General features: G+C 40.0%; 2 protein-coding genes across 5 annotated transcripts in view; one reads left to right on the forward strand and one right to left on the reverse strand.

The window, feature by feature from the left end:
• Nucleotides 1–6,000: 6,000 nt before the first annotated feature.
• Nucleotides 6,001–22,923, forward strand: part of tacc1 (transforming, acidic coiled-coil containing protein 1) — a 28,216-nt gene continuing 11,293 nt past the window's right edge. The window contains exons 1-2 of one of the 3 annotated variants that reach the window (XM_044348332.1): nt 6,001–6,159; nt 21,009–21,118. In XM_044348332.1, coding sequence (XP_044204267.1) covers nt 6,089–6,159; nt 21,009–21,118 — 181 coding nt within the window. In that variant the 5' untranslated portion in view covers nt 6,001–6,088. Of the gene's footprint in view, nt 6,160–18,827; nt 19,495–21,008; nt 21,119–22,923 lie in introns of those variants that run through there. The other 2 variants (XM_044348330.1, XM_044348331.1) reach the window with 2 other exon arrangements.
• Nucleotides 6,664–14,499, reverse strand: aggf1 (angiogenic factor with G patch and FHA domains 1). 2 transcript variants are annotated; one of them, XM_044348333.1, is made up of 16 exons: nt 14,412–14,499; nt 14,265–14,326; nt 13,812–14,008; nt 11,717–11,816; nt 11,438–11,625; nt 10,996–11,127; nt 10,686–10,886; nt 9,383–9,821; nt 9,079–9,187; nt 8,749–8,800; nt 8,546–8,647; nt 8,273–8,438; nt 8,040–8,119; nt 7,816–7,943; nt 7,622–7,721; nt 6,664–7,518 (listed from the first exon to the last, which is right to left on the reverse strand). In XM_044348333.1, exons 3-16 carry the CDS (start codon nt 13,995–13,997, stop codon nt 7,264–7,266), a joined length of 2,238 nt encoding a protein of 745 aa, XP_044204268.1. In that variant the 5' UTR covers nt 13,998–14,008; nt 14,265–14,326; nt 14,412–14,499; the 3' UTR covers nt 6,664–7,263. The 2 variants fall into 2 exon arrangements, with proteins under 2 accessions (XP_044204268.1, XP_044204270.1); XM_044348335.1 differs by lacking the exon at nt 9,383–9,821 and adding an exon at nt 10,412–10,481.

A 22,923-nucleotide genomic window follows, 5' to 3' on the forward strand; every position in this document is an offset into this window, starting at 1 on the left:
TCTACTCTGTTTTTTTTCTTGGTGATTCTTGAATGTTTTTATTTCTAGTTTGCTCTCATTGCCAATGCATTTTCATTTTGTTCCTATATTTTATTATATTAAGTTGACTTTTCAAAGCTTTCTCCCGATTATCTTGCTCTTGTTTTTCTTTCTCTCTCCCCTGCTATAGACTGCCTACTGTGAGCTGTCTCCTGTATAGTCTGATCCAGTGGACTATCTGGGGGTGTTTCTGGGCCCTTTTTGCCTACACTCTCTTGACTCTTGCTGGATATGTGTCCAAGCCTTTCTCTTATTACTCCTCTTTTCCCTTTCAAATCACTGATAGCTTTTAGCTTCCCATCCTCTACTCTGTTCTTCCATGTTTGCTTTTCCTTTCTCCGGTATTCCTCCTTTATTTCTGGATAACTTCCTTGTTTCTTCTCTTTCGCTCTTCCACTGATAGCTGCTGTCTAGCCATAACTTCGTAAAATACATAAAAGGAAAGTCAGAATTGAATGGAATTACTATGAAGTTGTGCATAATTACTATGAATTTAATTACGTTTAAATTAGTGAGATTTTATAAAATGATGGTTTTATTCATACAGGGGTACATATAGTAAGGCACATTTAGTAAGAAAATACTGTAGGCCTGTGTGTAGAAGAAATAAAGAGGAAATGATGTATATTATAAATAAAGAGGTTAATGAAATATTTCAAGCCATACTAGTATTTATTGTGATCATAAATTATATTCAAGCCTCCATTGAGGATGATTTGGAGGTTTTTGTCACGATGGTGACAAAAACATACTTTTTCACATGACATGCATGAGTTGTATACAGAAGCCATCTTGTAAAACATAATTAATAATTTAAAATAATTCTTTCTATACAAAAGCGATGGTGTTGACACGTTATGGTTGTGACAGTAGCAACATCAATATAATATGTAAACATTGTTGGAAAAAATAGTAAACCTAGAGGAGCTTGTGTGACTTTGTTGCATTCAGCAGATGTGGAGCAACCTCAAAATAAAAGTAAATATTGTTGAAGATTCACTGCTTTTAGTTTTAGGAGGTTCTTCACTCTACTCTTTCATCTGGCATATATATATTACAGTATACATTTTAAATCATTTTTCCACTGTTTTCTTATCAAATTGAAATGATAATCTCTTGTCTGAGGACAACTGATTTTGTGGGTACTTTGTCATCATTTGTGTAAAATACCCTCAGATTATCAACCCTGATTATTTTAAATAAGAAAATGTTATTCATTTTCAACAGCACTTTTCTTAGTGGGACATGTTTTCACCAAAGTCTCAAGAATCAGTGACACACAGCGTAAAGTCTGGTCGAACTGCTGTGTCTTTAAAATCCACTCTGTTCTTGGCATGCTGCCCAGAAAGTTCATTTCCCATCCAGCCACATGGACTAAGCCCCGCCACGCAGAGAGAACAAGCATTCTCACTCAGCCGCAACTCCAACAGCAGCCCGAGCACAGAATCCCTTAAGGACCTCTCACTGCACTGACCGAGGACTTTTTCATCCACTTGTTGTTGTTGTTGTGAAGGACACAAACCTCACAGCGGATCCGTCACAGCCTGCCAGTCCTCAGAGAAACCAAGGTAAGATTTACACACTGAAACTCAAAGTTTGACAGCTGTCAGTCAGCCAGTCAGGTGCACCATTACTTCTGCCGTTATCTGCTTTGATTAGATAGGTTTCCATTAGTTAACTGTTTGTGTCGTTTACTGGCACTGATCTGCTGACTTTTGGACAGTAGTTGCCAGATGACTCACTGAATGTGCTGTGTCTGGTTTAAAAGTCCAGCTGCCATGCGGAGAGCTATTGTCTTTTGCATGAACACAAAGCCTCTTTTCATGAATCTATAATTCCCCTCACTGGTTGATCCAGACCAGCAGTTTGTGGTGAGTGTGATGTACAGAGCTGTAAAGCAGGTCTGCTTATTAAAGCAGTTCTTGTTAAGAGTTACACTAACAGACAGGTGACTGAAAGTTTGCCCACATGAGATTTTTGCCCTTGAGGAAGAATTCACCACAAAGATTTTTGGGATGAACTTTGGCAAAAACAATGAAGTTAAGACTAAAAAGTCTGGAGGCTGGTTCAAGCTTCAGTTCTCACTGTAGGCAGTAGAGACCAGGCTGTATAAACAGGATGCTAGTCGGGACTCAGGCACACACACACACACACACTCACACACACATGGCTGATGCTTTGGTTGACCGAACAGGCACTGCCAGCAGTGCTGTTGGTGTTTTTCTATAAACTGACAGGTTTGTTATTGTGGGCGATTTGTGTGGAGGCTGCATCATGTGAGCAACTGTGCTGCTTCTGGGGGTTTCTGGAGGTTTTTCTGGGAAGATGAGGTCACAGGGAGACACACCCTGAGGCCCGAGCTCGCAGCAGGAAAGGCCAGGAGGTGGAAGACATTCAACAGTGGCTCTGAGTCACTTGCCGGGAGGAAGCCATAGTTTTGTTGGAATTTCCATTGAGCTTGGAGCGCAGGAATTTTGTTCTGGATGTGGTATTTATGCTCAGAAGCATGGCATCGCATACAGGGTAATTCTCCTTCCAATACAATGTTTTCCAACAGAAGCCTTATGACAGCTTTAATAGGATTACATAATGTGCTTTATACACTTCTTTTTCTAAATAGTGTAATCAAATTTCCTGTTTTTGTTAACATGAAAAGGATCATTTTGTTGGCGAGTGCTTCATTAAGAATTAACTAAGATTCATACTGGAATGAGGATCATTTCCTCTCAGCCAAAAGTATCAAGTTAGATGACCTTTTAGAGGCATTTAAACCCCTACTTCCTGACCTCCCCTCTCCTCTTCTCACATGAACATTCATGTTAAAAAAAGTGCATTTTCTGTGCTGGAATTTCTTTTTGACTACTTTCCAAGGATAACAATCACGATTTAAAGTAGTGCAATCCTGTGTTTTCAGCCTGAGAGCTCTGTTCTGATTTGTAGAGGTTCAGTCACCGAGGCTGGGAAGGCTGGCTGAGCCGGAAGTGAAAGCGGGTAAGGGGGGGGTGGAAGTTGAGTCAACACAGGACTGTTTCTCAGACTTGTGTCGCTTCTGGTCTCGTGCCTCTCAATGGAATCACAGGCCAGACTGAGATGTTGCCATAACAGAGATGCAGACGAGGACATACACACATGTTGTGGCTTAAATGAAATGAAAATTGTGTGGAGTCTGGCTAGGGAGGGTCATTTTCTGCTTCCGTCTCGATCAAAGAGTGGAAGCAAGTGTGACTGAAACATACTTAATAAGTTTTTTTTATAAAAATTGTAAAACTCTTGCAGTTCTGTTAAAAAGGGTTCCTCTTTACCAAGAAATACAATCAAAAACATGCTTGTGCCATGCTTCATTTAAACTATAATTTATCTGGATTTCTTTTAATAACATACTATACTGTATATTTCACTATTCATCTGATCTGTACACTGCATTTTGCAGTCTACTTGGCTGTAGTGGAGTGGACTACAAAGAGAAGACTCCCATTTGTCTGTATAGCTTTTGTCTTCCTTTTGTGGCTGTGATCACTCACATGACTCCATGGCTGTTTCTGTGTAAACCATATGTTACACAAGGTCTTCATTCTGCTACACAGCCGCTTTTTAAAACATTTGATAAACACACCGTTGCTGGCTTTAGCTGTGGTCAGCTCTGAGCTCAAAAAGCACTCAACTACAATTCAATGTTGAAACCATTATGACGTTTTCCAAAGCGAACTGTTTTTCTGAGGTATGTTTTCCAAAATTACAGACTCTAGTGAGCAATGCTTGCAGCACAGCCCTGCCCAGCCCCTGACCATAATGGAAAGCCATGGAAACGACATCTCACACTGTTCAGAGGAAATATGAATGATGATGAAAGAGTTTCTCTCTTACTATTACTGTTGTCCCCCCTAACGCACAGTGAGGAACATCAGCGGTAGTGTTCAAAGTCAACCAGTTGATGTCAGGCTTCACTTGGTGACGGATCCGGATAACCTGCGTGTTGGGACAACATTTTTTCCCCACTTCCTGTGTATAGTGTGAGAGATTATTCCATAACCAAACCTTTGTAGCTTGTCACTACAGAACAGAACAAAGTCTACTTCTGATCCCTCCACACAGCTCACAGTAGTTTTTCCTCTCAAATTGTTTCATTTGAAGGATTTTAGATACCCGAACATGTACAAGAATCCAGTTTTTCATAAAGATAAAGCAAAAATGAGAGAGGTCAGAAAAAAATACACAATACACAGAAATTCTTTGCTTTTTCTCTTTAATCATCTCGTGATGATTTTATGTTGCAAAAAACTGCCATACATACCAGCAGGTTCCTGAAACAGTGAATGCATCCATCTAGGGAGTGAACAAAATAGCAGGAGCACCTTAAACTCAGTGTGTAAATCCATAAAACAACACACACTATGACCTCAGAAATGACCATAGACTTGAATATTAAAAGTCTCACAAAGACAGTATAACTGTAATAAAATACTTAAAGCAAAATGCCTATGCATGAACAAAAGTTGGGTTCTTTTTGTCTTTTAAATTGTATTTAAAAGCCAGTTGATATAGTGCACATAACTTTTTATTTTAAGAATAACAGTATGTGATTTATAATATGATGGATGTCTATCCTGTACAGCAAAATGCAAATTATGACAAGAAAATATTTTTCTTTCACCAGGAACTCCTGACTAATGTCTCCAATGACCCAAAACACTCTATTCACCGTTCACACATTCCTCTGTTATCTGCAGACAGAAGACGCTCCTGTCTTCATTGTCTGATCGTATTTAAAAATTCAACACTGTTTCTTGTGTGTGGTTGCGTGTATGTATGTGTGGTATGAAAGAGGGGATGACCTTCTGTTGCTACTTGACCTTTGACCCGTGTCAACCTCAAAGCTGGAAGGGGTGGAAAACAAGGCGGCTTTGTGAGAGTCAGACATGTTTTAGTGACTTTAATACTAAAATATTGTGGTTGTAACTCCTAAAACTCTCATCATACCTGTGACTTCTCTACTTCTGTTTGGTTAAACCAACAAACTTCAGTGTTTCAACTTAGTTGCCTCATCCTGAAATACAGATGTGCTGAAATAACAAAAGCACCTCTTTCCGCTCTCTTCAATCTGAGTGCTTGTTGGTACACTTGTTTATTTTGTATGTGAGGCATGTCAGCTTTTGTAGATTTGTTTTAATTTCCCTAACCAGGCTGAGGCTGTTAATCTTTATCACTACTAACAAGGATTAAGAACACAATATACACAGTTGTTTTAGTGCAACTGGGACATAAGAAAACTTGTTTCCACTTGCCTGTTAGAGCAATCTAAAAAAAAACCCAGCTGCTTCAGGAAAAGTCACATTGCACTGCGCAATGGCAAATGAAAGTGTATTCTCGCTGCAAGATTAATATGCACTCTCTATGCAGATTACACAACCTCTGTGCGCTCCAGTGTTCAGTTTGAAAAATGCTCTTCAACATAGCCAACAAAACAGAGAGATTCGATTCCTGAAATATTATTATTATTATCATCACACAAGAGACCATGAATAGACTTTGAATTAGCTGATTTTGCCCTTAAGGACTTGGAATCACCTCACATGATTTACATAACTTCTGAAAAAATGACATTATGAATAGGCTGTACTTGAAAGAACAGTTGGCTCAGTGTTGCTCTGAAACTGGTCAAGCCAGATCTCTCGAAGCCCTCAGCCACAACCTCGCATAAGAATGAATTCCCACTTTATCTCATGACTCACGTCATCTTTTTATGGCTCAGACTTTCTACCCAACACAGCCACACAATGTGATCCCTCCCAATTTTATTACACTACAGTATCAGCGGCTGAATGTTTACTTCCAGTGAGTTCAGGGAGCTGAGGGAGGAGATTTGCGACGCAGAGGGAGGGAGGGAGGGAGGGACAAGAGGGCCTACCTGTCAAAAAACTTGTGTCAGAAGACGTCTGACAGGAGAGCACCAGTGTTACCTGCTGAACCGTCTCAGATGAGCACAGGAGAGTATGCCTACTAGCTAAGGGAAGTACACATTGCCCATCGATTGGAGAGTGGGAAGATCAAAATGGGTGCCAATTTAAGTCAGAAGAAGAGCAGCAGGCAAGGCAGCTCAAGGAGTCACACCAACAGTGTAATGTGAGTAAAATCACTCACCTGTTTGATGCTGATTTTAGTTTTACAGAGCAATTCAACTGTCATTCTGTCGTATTCAGTGACTTAAAACTTGTGCTACAGCTCAACAAGTGGAGGCTTGTTACTAGTTTGAGAAATTTTCATGATGCATGTTCATCTGCAGCATTTGTCTTGTTTTCTAACAACACAGCAGCGATGAGAACATTGAACACATCATACTGTATTTTACTGTCCTGTATATATACTGAGCTTGTAGCTGCACTGACATTTTTTTTTCCAGTTAGTGTGAGACTGGCCTCTGTTCAAGCGTACACTTACACACACATGCAAATATTCACACACCCTCAAAATGAACCCACAGATAAGCTCGCACAGTGCGCACAGATGGACAGTAAAATATGTTTGCTCACTGGCTTGACACAAGTACATGGATGTGTGTGTCTGCCCAATGACAGTATGAAAGGACTGGATCTTATGTAATAGGCTGTGAATCAAAGAGAACCATAATAGTGTGCATGATCGAAGTTTAATGTACAACATGAAAAAAAAAGGGGGTTTTGGACATTGTTACAACCCAGCTGTGGTGACTGGTTTAACAGTTTCGTTGCTGTCTGAACGCATCCACAGTATAATCTCACTGTGAGAAATATATCTTCACTGTGTCAACATTTGCTCGAGGCGATTCATGTCCTCTTCGTTTTCAAAGGCACAGTGGCAGCTCTGCCCTCTGTGGGTTGGACTACAGGCATGTTGGACTGTGAGCATTTGTCCGTCACTCTTCCTCTGTGTTTTAAATTGTAAACATTCCACACAGTTCGCTTATTGAGGAGAGGAAGAAACACATTCGCAAGCTCACTCTGACCAATTAAGGACATTGTTTATGCACAGCACAGGACAACTTGTTGATAGACAGTGATAGTTGTGGTCAGATTCTGTTTCAGCCGACTCTCAGAGCAACATTTCATTGTCAGTCATTGAGTTAAAAAAGTAAAATAACACTATTTACTATCTTTACTGTAATCTACAAATATCACATTTGCTGATACGCATCAAAGTTCCCCACTCAGCATTTAAGTCCACTGTGAATGTACACACTCGTGCTTCTTCCTAGCTTTGGCCGTCTGTATGAAAACCTGCAGGGGAGTCTGTGGCGTCTGATTCTTCTGCTCTGACCCAGGATTTGGGTGACTTGTTCTTCTGTGTTTTGGGTGACAACATATCGGACTGGCAGGAGTCAGCGAATCTCTCACGTGCTTTCTCCCAGTTCTTCTGTGACTTTGATCTGGTCAGAGAGACATCATCTACAGACATGGTGCCACCAGCCCCCAAACCTGACTGGGACTTTCTGATTTTAAGCTCAATCTGTAGAGAAAGTATTGAGTAAATCAAATCATTTTGTTGCTTCACAATACATCTAAATCACAGTGCCAACAGGACATGTCCACATTGTCAAGCAGAATCTCACCGGGTTTTTCATTCCAGTTCCCTCTTTACCCAGTCCCTCTCCTTTCTTCCAGCCCATCTTTTCCAACATCTTCCGCCCTTTGTTGACTTCACTGATCTCCCTTTGATAGGACAAGGAAGAGATACACGATTGACACTTATATTCATCATTTTTTCCCCTTATTTAGAAATTACAGTCAATGTCAACATACTTACACATGAACAGAAGCCGGGGCGTCATTTTTTTGGAAAACACCCTCACTGCCCACAGTCTGTCGTCGAGACTCTGCTCGGTCCTTGTATTTAGTGTTCCTCAGGGCTTTGGCCTCTTCATATTCACTGCTCTGTTTACAGAAAAGCAGTTTAAAGATGTGACTGGCTGCATAACGAGAAGAGGGTGTAAACTAAAACTGGCTGCAGCTTGTCCTGATGACACTCACCTGCAGGCCATATTTGGCCTTCATCTGCTTCAGCTCCTTCTGTCTTAGTGCTTCTTTATCCTCTTTGGTGAGAGCAGGCACTTTGGGAAAATACAGTGAGAGTAAAAGGTAAATCTAACATGATGGTGGATGACATAATAAAGGTAAGCAATTATGACCAGTGAATGCAATCTCACGCAGAGCCTTTGTTTGAGGAATGGATTAGATCAGGCTTTTTTTGGGGGGTGGCTCACCTGCAGTCTCCTCTCTCCTGTGCTTGCTGAGGTGAGCCATCACCTGACCGGGCTCACAGCCATCACAGGTATCAGTCCCTGAGTGGATGTGGAAGGATAGCACAGTCTCTCCCATCTTCACTTCATCACCGTGCATCAGTGCATGCGGATCACACTTAGTTTTGGGCTGCAGAAAATAAAACAAGTATGCATTGAAGAAGTTTTACTGATAGGATGATGAGTGAAAGAGATGATTCTGAAGCAAAAAAAAGGAAACTAAAAAAAAATGTTGACCTGTAAGATTCTGTTGCCATTGATGACTGTTCCATTCTGGCTTCCCTGGTCCACCAGCATGTAGCTCTGCTGCTCCTGATCAAAGTACACCTCCGCGTGGAACTAGAACCAAACACAGTTCACATTTAGAAACACCATATACACCTGCAATACACACATGAATCATGTTGATTCCTGGAGAAAAGTAAAGTGAGCTGGGGTACCTTGCTGACTCCCATTTCCGGTATTCGGATTGCATGATCCATATCTTTCTCTCTGCAAGAAAGAGACAGTATGTTGTCTTCAAGGAAGTCGTTGAGCCATTATTATAGTAAGACTTGTTCAGAGACTAGTTCCTTATATTTTACTGAGTGAGAAATGACTTATAGCATCATTCTGTCGTTGGTAGGGTAGCCACAGCTCTACCATTCAGGCCTCCCATTCAAAAATGCTATGCACTCACTTTTGAATGCTTGCTTTCAAAGTACAAAACCTCTTACTGAAATGGAACTCATGCTGCCACAAAATGACAAGAGAAAGAAAAGAGCACAAACCTGCCAATGGTTGCTGCAGAGTCGGCTGTGATGATGAACAAAGTGCCCACCTGCAGCACTGGAGATCTGACCACAGTCACTCTTACACAAGGCGGCCAAATGTCTTTAACTGCAAGAAAAAAAACCCCCACAAAATAGTCAAGAGTGCATTCCCACGGGAATATGATGACCTCAGAAAGCTACAGTGCTGGGAGCGAATGAAAGGTGTCAAATCTAACTCACTTTAAGTTACTTCCAGATCAAACAAAGACTTAATTGTGCACATGTGTGCCCGGAGCAGAATTCAACTTGTTTTTCCGCTCACCTTCCTGACTCTGAGTCTCCATCTCTGACTCTGGGCTCTCGTTGGAGGGGGGGCTAGAAGATGTTGAGAAAGAGGAAGTGGACTCCCACTCCTCTCTCTCTGATTCTGTGATCTCACCCTCTTCTGGCTCACTGTTCCCCTCTGAGTCATCACTCCGAGCTACCGGACTCTTTTTCTTCTTGCGTTTTTCTGACTTAGATTTCTTCCTTTTCTTCTTTGATCTTCCCTTATCCTTGTGGTGTGAACCGTTTTTCTGCTTCTTCCTCTTTGACGAAGATTTGTCTCTCTCCTCTCGGCATTTAGACAAGTCTGTACTATGTGGAGCCAGGTCTGGACTGCAAGACCTTCGCTTCAGTTTCCGTGAATCCGTGGTCCTCTTAGTTGTTTTCCGTTCGACCCACTCAATTTCTTCTTCTTCCAACTCATCAAATACGGGTTCCTGGCATCAGACAGTCAACGGTAAGATTACGTCTCAAGTGACGCTCACTGACAGCTGGCTTTGTTGATCCCAAGTGTTTTGGCACAGCATTCTTATATTTGGTCTCAGTCTTCAAAGACAGTTCACTACAGACCTCCACCAAATCCTCAGTGATCCAAAAATTACTTTGTAAGATTTATAAGCACAGGTAATCAAATCCTTGAGTCATTAGAGGTTTATGACATTGTGCAGTGTAACAAGTGAGCATTTTAAAGATTTTAAAGAAATATCCTACACAAAATGAAATTATCAAATGTTTTACGATTAAAATTCAATGTATTTAACACTTGGGCTTCACTTTCCTAGTTCTGCCGTCATGATCAGTGATTGTGTTAAAATGTCCACACTTACGTTAGATGCTAATTTCTGGCAGTCAGTGTGACATTTAATGTGAATGACAGATCCTGCAGCATTCACTGGCATTGTATTGGTGATTTATGACTATTAAATCCTCCTATTATGATGGCAAAAACTATTAAACTAAGGCCCAGGTTGATAATAACGAGATATATTTTGTAATTTGCTTTGAATGTTGGTATTAAAAGGTGTACCTCTGTGGGAAGCAGTATTCCAGTAAGAGGAAATCTTCATATTAGCCAATGAGTTAGTCACCTCTTGCACCTAGGTCAGAGGAATAGTCTTTTAGTAAACTAGCCTCAAATTTAAGCAAAAAAAAAAAAAAAAGCATTTGAAGACTGAGACCAAAAAAGATATGAGGATGTGAAACATCACAATTTTTAAGAGGAACTAAAAAGCCAGCAGTCAGCAACCAAAAATAAAAAGTATCCATGCAATGCATCAGTAATAGATCCAGCTGTTACATACCTTATCATCTTGGTGTGAGGTTTTCTTCACCCCTTTCTTGAACCGTCTGCCTTTCTTTTCAGCAGCACTCTTGTCTTGGCAAGGCTCTGCACTGGTTTGTGCAGCAGGCACCTCAACCTTGGAATGAAACTGGTATCTTCCGCTCTCTGCATCGTAGTAGTAGTAAATGCCTGTGTTGGCATCGTAGTACAGCTGAGTGGCCTGAGGAAGATAAGAACATGAAAGATCTAAAGATTGGTAGAAAATGTCAAAAAAAATTGCTGCTAAGAGCAAAAGACAGCCTCATTTTACAGAAAATGTGTTGACGAACCGAGTCATAGTAGAAGCCTGTGCTGTGGTCGTAGTACATCCCAGTTGTCTCATCAAAGACAAACCCAGTCTGTGTCATAGCCTGCTCAGCAGTGGCCCTCAACATATCAGCTATGGATCCTCCATCAACCTCCTGAAGAGACAAGAGACAACATATATTGGTCTTATAATGTAAACTCAATTTTACAAATTCAACTTATCCATCCATATCAACATCTCCTTATTTCAGTATTTGAGAACAGTGAACAACATAGACAATTTAATGTTGATCCAACAATTCTGATGCTGACAATTAAGTTTCTTTTTTGAGTCAACCATTAAGTAAAATAAGGAAACGTCTGTGATTACTTATGCTGGAACTAGTGACTTGAAATCTTTTGATGGACTTGTAATTTTTAATTAATTGACCAGGAAGTCCTACATGAGATAAATCATAAAATTACCTCAGTTGTGACTGCTACACTGCTGTCAGGTTGACCTGACACATCTGCAGCTGCTGCTTCATTTGGTGTTGTAACCTCTGCTGCCTTGCTGCCATCAGCTGCATCCACTGCTGCTGTGATCGGGCTTTCCTGAGAGTCAGCACCCTCAGGGTTCTGATAGCAGCCTCCATAGTAGTAGTTGTAATAATCTGGAAGGAAAGGTTTGCATCAGTTCTCTCATTTTCTGACAAACAGAAATGATAATCCACTTCAATCAATGTACATAAGAAAATAATTCACCAGTGTCTGTCCATACGTATTCTTCTGTCTGAATTTCAACATCGACTCTGTCTTTGTCTTTCTTCTTTCTTTCATGAATCTCTGCACTCAGTTGGTCAACCTGAAACAATACATTTGTTGATAAATTCAATGGGCAAACAATCTTCAGGGTCTCAAACTAACACTGCATGTCATATCATGTCAATAGGATTGTAACGATTCACAGATTCAGTTAGATTGGACAGTAGCGTCACATGATATCTTTTGTGTACATAATAATGACTGTATTAGTGTTAGCAGTGGTAGAGGAGGTACTCAGATCGTTACTTAAGTAAAAGTACCAATACAACAATGTAAAAATACTCTATTACAAGTAAACATCCTGCATGAAAAATCATACTTAAGTAAAAGTACATAACTATTAGCAGCAAATGTACTTAAAGTACTAATTTCATCCCTCTGACTGATATATTACACTACTACTATTACTACAGAGAGAGAAGAAAAAACAAAGTTCTGATACACAAATCTGTTTTTGGACTTTTTCTCTAATCTTTGATTTTTGGTGAAATATTGGATCATTTGAACATTTATTGAAATAAAACCATGTGAGAAGTTTAGAGGGAAAATTCATTATTTGGTGCAGCAACTCATAGACATCTGAAATGTGACCCCAACTACACACTGCTTTTTGTAAGACGTCAAAAGCCAAAAAAGTTGGAAACCACTGGTTTCATCTTTAACAGTGTGTTGTATTTTAAAAGCTTGTTATATTATCCATTGTGTAAAATCATTTGAAAAGTAACTAAAGCTGTCAAATAAATGTAGTGGAGTAGAAAGTACAATATTTCCCTCTGGAATGTGGTGGAGTGGAAGCAGCGTCGGAAATTAGCGGGGGGCAAGGGCAAAAATGCCCCAAGAAATCTCAGAATGCCCCTAAAAACCGTGATCGAGGGGCAGAAATTGCCCCCAAAAATTCGAAAAAAATAATTTTATCTTTACCAGTTTAGGTCAATATCCTAATTATATATGATGCCATCATTTTATTTTCATCCAATTCATTTAATTTCAATTTCAACACACGAACAGCGCTGTTGTTCACACTACGCACTACGATACCTGACAGAGGTGTTGCACTCCTGCTGTACCTGCAGTGAAGTTCGCTGCCAGGATGGACCGCTACCTCCTTACAAAAACTCTAACTACTCCACCCGATGAAAGCAACCTAAGTCCCAGGCCGTCACCAACACCACCACCAGCAAGCAAAATAAAGACGAACAAGACGGCAAAGAAAGTTGCGGCTTCAACTATTGAAAAATGAACCGGCTTGGTGTAGAATAAATGAAGAAGACGACTCTCCTCTACTGCAAGGCATGCAGGGCTCACCCTCCCAAAAATAGCCTGGAATTGCGAAAAAGTAATCACGACTTTATCAAAGGAAGCGAACAGGTCAAAAAAGTGTTCGGCTCATCGGCACCAAGCCAGCAAACATAATCGATTTGCTTATGATAATTAATATTATTAGTCTTTTGTCTGGCACGTTAGCCAATATAGTGTTAGTAATTTGGCTAACTAACGTTAATGTTAATACATATATGTGGGTCTTGCCGACCGGTGGGGTGGTCATTGCAGTTTTACAGAGGCTGTTTCATACTCTCATCTCATATATTCTCACTTTTTTATACAGTGGAAGTATAAAGTAGCATCAAATCGAAATACTCAAGTTAAATACAAGTACCTCAAATGTATTTAGTTACCTTCCACCACTGAGTGTCAGTACTGTGCCCATTTTCAATAACTGAACAATCACTTTTATAATATGTGAGACACTAGAGTGAAACAACAGAGTTTAGTCAGACCCATTCAGCTGCATGTATTAACACAAACAATGATTTGCACTATCATAAACATCCTTAGATGTAGTGACAAAAACAGAGGATCGTGAGTTCAACGTTATTTAAATATCCCAAAATCACAAATTTGTTTCTGCGGCTTGATGTTAAATAATCTGATGAACAACAATCTGATGAAAAACCTCATCACTACCTTGTAAAATAGCTCTGAACAAAGTGAACTATTTGATATGGCAGGTGTGGTGTATTTAGTCTGCACTGACCTGTTTCCTCAGGTCTTCGTTGTAGCTCTCTGTGCTCCTCTGCAGTCTCTCGGTCTGGCTCAGCTGCTTCTGCACCTTGATCAGTTCGGCTTTGCACTCTTTGAGCTCTTGCTTCAAGGTATCTACTTTAAGACGAAGCTCGGCCACTTCAGACTCCGTGTCCTTTTCTCCATCATCGTTCTCCATTATTACTTCAGCTAAAGACGTTCACGTTAAAGTTTATGACTTATTCACAGAAGCAGATTCAAAATATAGACGAACGTAACGTAAAGCCCGAGGATCTATCTGCTATTGGATATAATTAGTTATTTCAACAGAGACAGTAGGTAGCAATGAGATACTGAAATATGTACCTTACAACAAAGTAGACACCCAGATAAAGTTATCCCTATATTTTAACTAACCGCCAACTGGAGTTAATGTTAGCTAAAGTTAACATAGAAAGATCCTCACCGTTTGCTTCGTTTACGTCTCTTTGGTTGTGAATTTCCTCTCAGCACGGCACATGAACCAACCTGAAAGTTGAGAATAAACATCTTGTAACTACCCTGTATTTCCGACACAGCCGAGTACATGTTTTGAGGATAATTAGACAGTTACAGTTATAACCGTTGAAATGTTTACAGTCCACCCTGTGTGCGACCGCCATTTACTAACTAATGAGCTACGTCACAGCGGAAGTGCTTCTTCTTCGGGTTTGGCGGACTTTTTTTTCTCTGTACAATCTGTCACATCCTGTAGTACTTTGCCGCCACCTATCGACCAAATTTGTTTATAGTTTATAACGACAAGTAAATTCCTTATACAGTCTATGGTAAATTCACCTTTTCTCTTTTACGCATATAATTATAGTGAACCTATCTTAAATTACCTGCACTTTGAAAAATATATTGTTTGGATCCACTGAATATGACATGTCTCTGTTCGCAGTTCTATTTGATTCATTTACTTACTTTTTTGACCAATTTTTATGTTCACAAATCCAAATTCTTAAGCAAGATGCCAGAGTTTTCAGAGCTGACTGTCCATACCAAACAATACATTTCTTCAATATCTGCATGTACAAAGCTGTTAAAACGTATAACTGCTGCAAGCTTTACAAGATATTCATTTAACTTTTTTTTTTTATTATTGCAACCTTTAGTTGTAAGCACATCCCTTGTGTGTTTGTGACTTTAGACTCAAATTGTATACACAAGGTATTGTAATCTTGCTGTATACTTGTTTCAATAAAGGTGTTTACAAAAAATAAAAATAAAAAAAATACCTGCCCTTTTACAAAGTCTGGTTTAATGGTAAATCAAGTAGGGAGCACTGTAAGTGTAAATCTGCTCTTACTTTTGACACTTTCCACTCCCTTATATTTTGTGTCACTACTTCTTTTAACTGATACTGGAGAACAAGTGGAACCAGAAAAGCATTTTGTTCAGAAAATGTATGTAATTGCTGTTCACTAACATGCCAATTAGCTTTTTGCAATTTTGTTGCAATATTCTTCAAAATGTTTACTTTTTAGTTGCTCGTTATGACGTTGTTCTAATATGACCTGCTCCGCGTGAGTGCCCTGAGATAACTTGATGATTTGGTGCCATATAGATTGAATTGAATAGAACTGAACTGAATGTCTTCTAATTGGAAAGGGTACTTAGTTTGTGGTGTCTCAGGTGTTATTCACATGATTCACATATAATGGCTGTGAGTCACCATGCTAATTTTATGGTTCATGCTAAGTATTTGAATTATTGAGGCTTATCTATATCAGAATATAAGTAAACAGCATTTTCAACAAAGGTTGTTTCTTACCATGGTACACTGACATGGTGTCATTTTGCTCTTTGACCACTAGGGGTCACTGCAACACACTGATTCTGCCATTTGACAGTAAAGAGTGAAATGATGTGGCGTGTGTGAGTGCTTTACCCTACTGGGGAAGGTACAAACACTCATCCCTGGCAGGATGTGGTGGTGTGTGTAGTAAAGTCAAAGCAAAACTTGCTCTGCTAATTGTCTTTGCTACTAGTCAATAAATATCCATCTCAGACTGTTCAATTTGCGTCACTTTCAGCTGACTATATTTTCTGTTTGGGTGCTGACATGTCAGTTTCTCTCATTCAAAGAACCTGCTCCTATAACACACACACAAACACACAGACACAGACACAGACACACACACACACACACACACACACACACACACACACACACACACACACACACACACACACACACACACTAACTAACAATTCATATTTTGACTTCCTTCCTCCTCCTCTTCTGTCTGCTCTTCTCCTCCCTGTTGTCCCCCATTCTTTCACATTGATTAATTTCCGGGAACTTCTGATGCATTCAGGACTTGCCAAGACCAGGCCCTCTCTGTGTGTGTCTACACTTATTTTAGGCTCCAGAGGAAGGGCTGTTATGTAACGAGGCAGTTCCACTATTGTCCTCTAAAATTGAAATACAGTCTCTATTTATGGTGAAAGTGTATTTAAAGTATTTTATCGTCGATGCAGCGTAAATATTTCATGGGCTTATGTGCAAATTTGATCTCTGTGGAGTTACTGTGCAGGATATCAGAATGGCTTTGTCAGAAATATATTTTGTGCTGAGCCTGACATGGAGACGAAACATAAATGTGTCATTAGTCACATTTGTACTGAGACAGGCAGAATTTGAGTCACAATAGGGGGGAGGTTAGATTGTTTTTCCTTCTAGTTTTAGTGACTTTCTGTTTTCACAAAAATGCCTTTAAGGTTCCTCCCACTGTGTTTGAAATCTGAGCTCTTTTGAGTTATGTTTGGATTTCGATGGAGCTTCAGACTCCTTGGCAGGAGTCCTGGTGGCTGCGGTGGTGGTGGTAGAGCAGCCTTTAAAAATGGGGTGGTCTTTTATCTTGAGACATGCACATACACACACACAGCTGCCTCACACTACCTACTGATGTTTATTGATGCAATTTTTAGACTAGAAAAGCATTAGCCCAACAGCTCTCGTCTGTTAGTACAACTGACAGTTTATTTTTAAAAGAGAGGAGGAGACGCTCAGTTTAGTGTTTTGAGCTTGTTTCTGAAAAAATGGCTACAAATAATGATGATTTCATTTCGGGGGAACAATAATAAGAACCCTCTCTTATGTAACCTACTTATTCCTGGCTACCATGCCTCTTCATTGGCCCCTCACTACTACTACAGGGAGCCATTAAGAATAAACAGTGAATCCATGGAAACAAACAGTTTAATGCTTTTTCCACTTTCAGACATAAACACATGCACACACTGACCATGCACTACCACATATTCAACTTTAAGTTTCTCATGTGTTGTAGCTTCGTTTGTTAATCAAAAATGAGCTAAGCTAAGCGTTGATCAATGATTAAGTTTACTGTTCATAATGTCTACTGTAATCTTTTGCTCTAATACACCTGAACTTTTGGAAACAAATATTTCACAGACAAAGAGGAGATACTATGCCCAGAATAAAGCCACCAGTTGTGCTCCAGTGGTAATAATCTCTCTCTCTACACACTTTAACTACAACCTGCAGATGATCAATGCATGCGGGGATCCCCCTCTCCCTGAACCCAGCCACATGCTCCACCCTTTCTGGTCAAAATGTGGAAACTCTGAGCCTGACTGAGGCACGTGTGTCTCTGCTCTGCGACGGGAGTTTGGGAGGAGTTTAGCAGCTGCATGGCCAAGCCAAACACTTGAGTTTCTGGCACTGGGGTATACATCATTATATTATGATGGACAAAAGATTCATTATTATGTGATATGACAAGGCTGATAGAAACAGTAATGTAAGTAATTAGAGAAAAGGGACTGAATGAAGAGTGTCTGTTAAATCCTTGTTGGTTGATTTCAACTTCCCTCTTTTTGGATTTGTCTGTGTCATGTCACTTCCCTTTGACATATATAATTTTTCAGTTTTTTACTGGTCCACCAACTCGCTTGTTCAAATGTACACTGAAGGAGTTATTGGTAGTTGTAATTATTCCTGCAGTCGTGAAGAAGGGGGACAAAATACAGTCCTCACTCCGTGGCAGCAGTCAGAGTTGGCCAAAAAAATGTGTTTCTTCCAAAGTTACAGTCACAGATGAGGCACAGTAACAAAAGCAGTAAATTTTGTACTTAAAGACTAACTTATAAAAATATCCACTTGATTTGACTAACTGCAACTGTTCACTACTCATATTTGCACTGGTTAAACTTAAGGATGCATTTTTGTACGAATAGGACTGTACATTTTACATTGGAATAGCAGGAGGAGGGGATCTCTTCATGGCCAGTATGGACAGGATGAATGAATACAGTGACATATAACTCTTGCAATGTATTGGCATGTGAGTATTGACATAGCTTTACTATGTGCTCTATTATGGCTGGGAAAACATACCAAAGTTGATTGCCAGATTTCTTTTATACCTGATAAATGAAGCAGTGTTTGTAACTGTGATTATAGAGTCTCTTTCCTTAAGATGTTTACATTATTTTGTCCATATATAAGTCAGGGTTCTTTGCACGGAGAGTCCTCTGTTGAATGACTGCTTTTGGCTTTTTAGCATCATTCTAGAAAGCAGTGAGTTTCAGGCACACCTCATATGTGATGTTAGAATAAGATATCTATCATGCCCTCCTTTACTTCAACACAGTTCTGTACCTGTGTCACATGCTACAGTGGGTTTTTACCATCCATTTATGTCCATGGCACCTGAAAACCTTAGACAAATTGAATCCAGCCAGGTAGCTCTACTGGGGTTATCCGGCAGAAATGGTTCCCCTGGTCATGCATGCCTGCTGCTGGATGGAAGAAACAGTTAACTGTTGAACAGCCTGGGGGAGCAAAGAGGGTTTTAAGATCCAGCCCCACATTCCTAGCCTCTCTCTGGGCTATAAAATGTGGAGTCCCATCAGTTTTCGGCTCCTCCTCCACCTCCTCCTCCTCCCTCTGTGTTTGTTTTCTGTCCCCCTCCTCCTTCTGCTTCAGAGTAGAAGAGCGGGCAGACTGGGAGGCACCATTCTCCAACCACAGGGGAACTCTTTCAGCTAAGTAAAGAAAGGTTGCATTCATTTTTGCACCACAAGATTTCCGCCTCCCCCCATTGCGTTTGGTGTCAGTGGACAAGCCTGAAGTGGAGGGGAGAGGTAGGAGGGGGCTCAGAAGAGGAGAGTGTGAGAACAGCATTTTGGAAACCAGCTGATCAGAGCTGTGGCAGAGGCAGAAGGACGGGGAGTGTGACTGGAAAAAAGAAAACACAGAGAAAGAAGCTGAAGTCTGTGTGATTTTGAGAGAATATACAACCTTAAGAGTAGACAAGAAATGTCTCCTTCCCTAAATGTGAAACTGGGAGCTCATGTGAAGAGAGGAGCTCTGTGGGAAGATGTGAGAGCTGCTGGGAGGGTGGAAATCTGAAGAAGAAGAAGAAAAGCACAGAGAAGGATTAGTCCAGTGCTGGAAACCAGTCCAGTGAATCATCGACAAAGGGTAGAGGAACCCCCCGTGTGGAAGGAGGAGTGATGTCTTGGCTGTCACCCGTGTCATGGGCCAAATGGACATGGACGGCTGTGCGAGGGGCAGAGGGAGAAGAGGATGAAGAGGGACAGGAGGCGAGCCTGGAGAGGGAGCAACGTGGAGAGAGAGGAGAGGAAGAGGAGGAGGAGGAGGAGAGATCTCAAGGCTTCAGGCAAGTGTTTTGCTGGAGCCTTTCGACCATACTGGCAGTGTGATTCATGCTGTCTGGATTAGAGGAGGGTGCTTTTTTCACATGTTTGTGTATATGTGTGTGTGTGTGTGTGCTACAGTTTTCCACCTGTCAGGTTGAGGAATATCAAATATTATAACGGTTGGATGAATTCAAAAGAGGCAAACTGATGAATTCACCCCCCTGGAGAGAAAGAAAATGTGTTTGTTGTCTCACGTAAACAGACATTTTGTTGATTACATGCAGAAATGTCAAATACGTTATGTTGTCGTGCACTGCTGACACATGGCTGGCATGGCTGTGGTTTAGATTGTGACAGTGTTTGAACAAAACGTTTTTCTCAGCTTCACAGGCACATCCTCATTTCCGTGCCTTTACAGAAATAACACACACTCCAACATTGCAGTCAGGTTTAGTATAATGATGTAATCGTTGCACACACAAACATTACATGACGTCCAGGCATTGTGGCCTTGTTCGTCCCTTCTCTTCACTTTTGATAACGTTATCATGTTGGCCATTGTTCCAAGAAGACAGAGAGCTTTGCCTTTTGTTTGCCGACTTTAGAGAGGTGTGTTTTATAGAGTCAGATAACCTCTCCATTTTATTGATCAGTCACTGTAACACTGCCCTGCTAGTGTTAAGTGACAAAATCCATGTGTGTTTAACAGATCTGTTGATCTTTAACCAGAGTCGTGTTAATATCTACTACGATGTGATGCTTCCTGAAGTGATCAGATTAAATTGAATGCTACTTCACTGCAAATGTTAAAATCACAGGTTAGTGTTAAAAAGGAGGATATTGCAAAATGTATTCAGTTGTGATGTTCACATCTTGACTGAAAATAGGTACATCATAAATAGGTTGTATGGTGCTGACTTTACTGTAAATATGTGACAGGAAATAGTAGGCTGCCCTATTTCCTCTTTCTCTCTATTTTTTTTTACTTCATCTTTCTTTTACTTTCTCGCTCTTCTCCTCCCTCTTGCTCAAATTCAGATTTGAGTTGCCTTCACTGACATGAATCAAATAGTACTGAGTGTTTTCAAAGAACGTTACAACAACAGAGGAGAGAGCTAGGTACAATGTAGATAGATTAGGGATTGTCATTACTTGGCAAGGCACATGTAGCAACTACAGGAAGTCATCTTTGCATATGATACATAGTAATATTTTTGATATTTAATTGTACATATGATTATATTCAGTATACTTCAGATTTATATGCAAAGCATCACTGACAATTTTGTAGTATCAGCCATTAGATGTGTACTGGACATTTTAATAGAGGGTGTGACTCTGTGTGTGTGTCACAGCCTGTTGTTATTCACAGCACTGATTCAGCCTTTTGTTTCTGTAGTTTTCATATCTTTCTTTTTTTATCATATGTTCTCCACTCCTTAGTTATGTAAGGATCATTCAGTCCTTCTTTCCCATATTTGGAACATTTGGAAAGTTCATTCCTTCTCTCTGTGTTTCTCTTTGGCTACTGCAGCTCAGACTCAGACGGTCATTTTGACACTCCTGAAGCAGCAACCCCTGTCCACGCCCCTCCGGCCATCCCAGGAGAGCTGGAGAACAACAACGCTGATGCAGACAAAACAGGTGAGGCCACTGTTTAGTACATAACGAAGAGAGAAAGACAAACAAGAGGCAGACAGCATACTGTCCAAGATGTGAACGCAGCAATACCCCTGACTAACTGAAGGCGGGCATTATTATTACACACTGTTACTCAGTGTAGTACCACAGCACATATAATAGACAGGGTCCCGCCTTGAAGTTGCCATGGAAACAGGAGACTTTTGATGTTGTTCTAAATTAGACATCGCATATGTGTGCATGTGTTTGTCTTTATAGTCAAGTGATCAAAAAACACCTGCTAAGCTAAAACAATCATTTTAAATGGCACATTTGGACTGTTTTGAATTTGAATTCCACTACTACGTCTGAACTGCGGCATATCAAGTTCACCATGCCAGAGTAATTACATACATATGTTGTCTGGCTGCTTCAGGAATGTACCTACCTACTGCATTTCAACTTTTATTAAGGATTTACCTGTTAAATTGAAATGTTTTATTACAAGTAGTCAAGGTTACCTGATACCTAAACAGGCAGTAAAACCTGTACTGCATGCTCAGTATGTGAGCAGGGGCGGACTTAATGATTTGGGGGCCCTAGGCAAAAAGTCAGTCATGGGGCCTCCTTTGTGTCTTATTTTCACCCTTTCTGTAACTGAGAATGTTGGTATTAGTGGTGGTAGACAAAGTACTCAAAATTTAAAACTATTAATACCACAATAACAATACTCTGTTCAAAGTAAAAGTATTGCATTCAAAAATGCATTTAGATAGAAGTGCAGAAGTATTATTAGCACAATGTACCTACATTTACTTAACATCTGTTCAAGGTGGAGTCATTTTAACTGATTTATATACTGCTGTATAGTTTGAGTTGATCAGATATTTTTTGTGTAAAATCTTAATCTGTAAAGTAATCAGTAACAAGCTGTCAGATAAATGTAGTAGAATGATAAGTACCTTGTTTCCCCCTGAAATAGAAGGAACTGAACCATCCTAGTAGAAGTGGAGTAGAAGTAGCCTATCGTTGCATAAAATGGAAATATTAAAGTACCTCATCACTTGAGTAAATGTACTTGGTTACTTTTCATTATATGATATAAAGGAGGTTTCTGATTACCATGGATGCAATAATTTCCAAGGTTTCCTCTGCTTCTTTGACATGAACTGCTCACTAAACCATCTAGTGAAAAGTAACTATATTCATTTACTCAGGTGATGTAGTTTTAACGTACCAGAATATTTTTTTATTTTATGCTACTTTATATTGATAATCCACTACATTTGCAGATTAAGGTTTTTGATATAAAATATATGAACTAATAAAATATGATGCATCATTATAGATTAAACTACCCAGCAGTAAGCTTAATACAAGGTAGTTAAAATTATGTTTAAATTAACCTTCAAATGTTGCTTATAAGCTAATGCGTAATAATAATAATACAAGTAATATGTAACATAATATAACACAAGTAAAACTTTAAATGCAGGACTTTAAGTTGTAATGGAGTATTTCTATATTGCAGTATTGTGACTTTAAGGATCTGAATACTTCCTCCATCACTGTGAGCAGCAACTTGCTGCACATTGTCTTCCTCTCTCCCTCTGACCTGAAAGCAGTTTTCTTTTCTTCTAGGCTACTAGTTGACACTCTCTCTTCAGTGACTGTAGATTTTTCTTATATGATCATCATTCACTTTGAGGGTTTGGGGGGAAGAGGGTCGGTGCTCCCATCACCGAACAAGTGAGTCAATACAACAGGAAAACATTAGTAACTTTGGTCGTGCTGGTAGTTTCAGGAGGAACAACAGAAAAGCAGATCAC

This window comes from Thunnus albacares, chromosome 4 (genome assembly GCF_914725855.1).
Source record: "Thunnus albacares chromosome 4, fThuAlb1.1, whole genome shotgun sequence".
Classification (NCBI taxonomy): Eukaryota; Metazoa; Chordata; class Actinopteri; order Scombriformes; family Scombridae; genus Thunnus; species Thunnus albacares.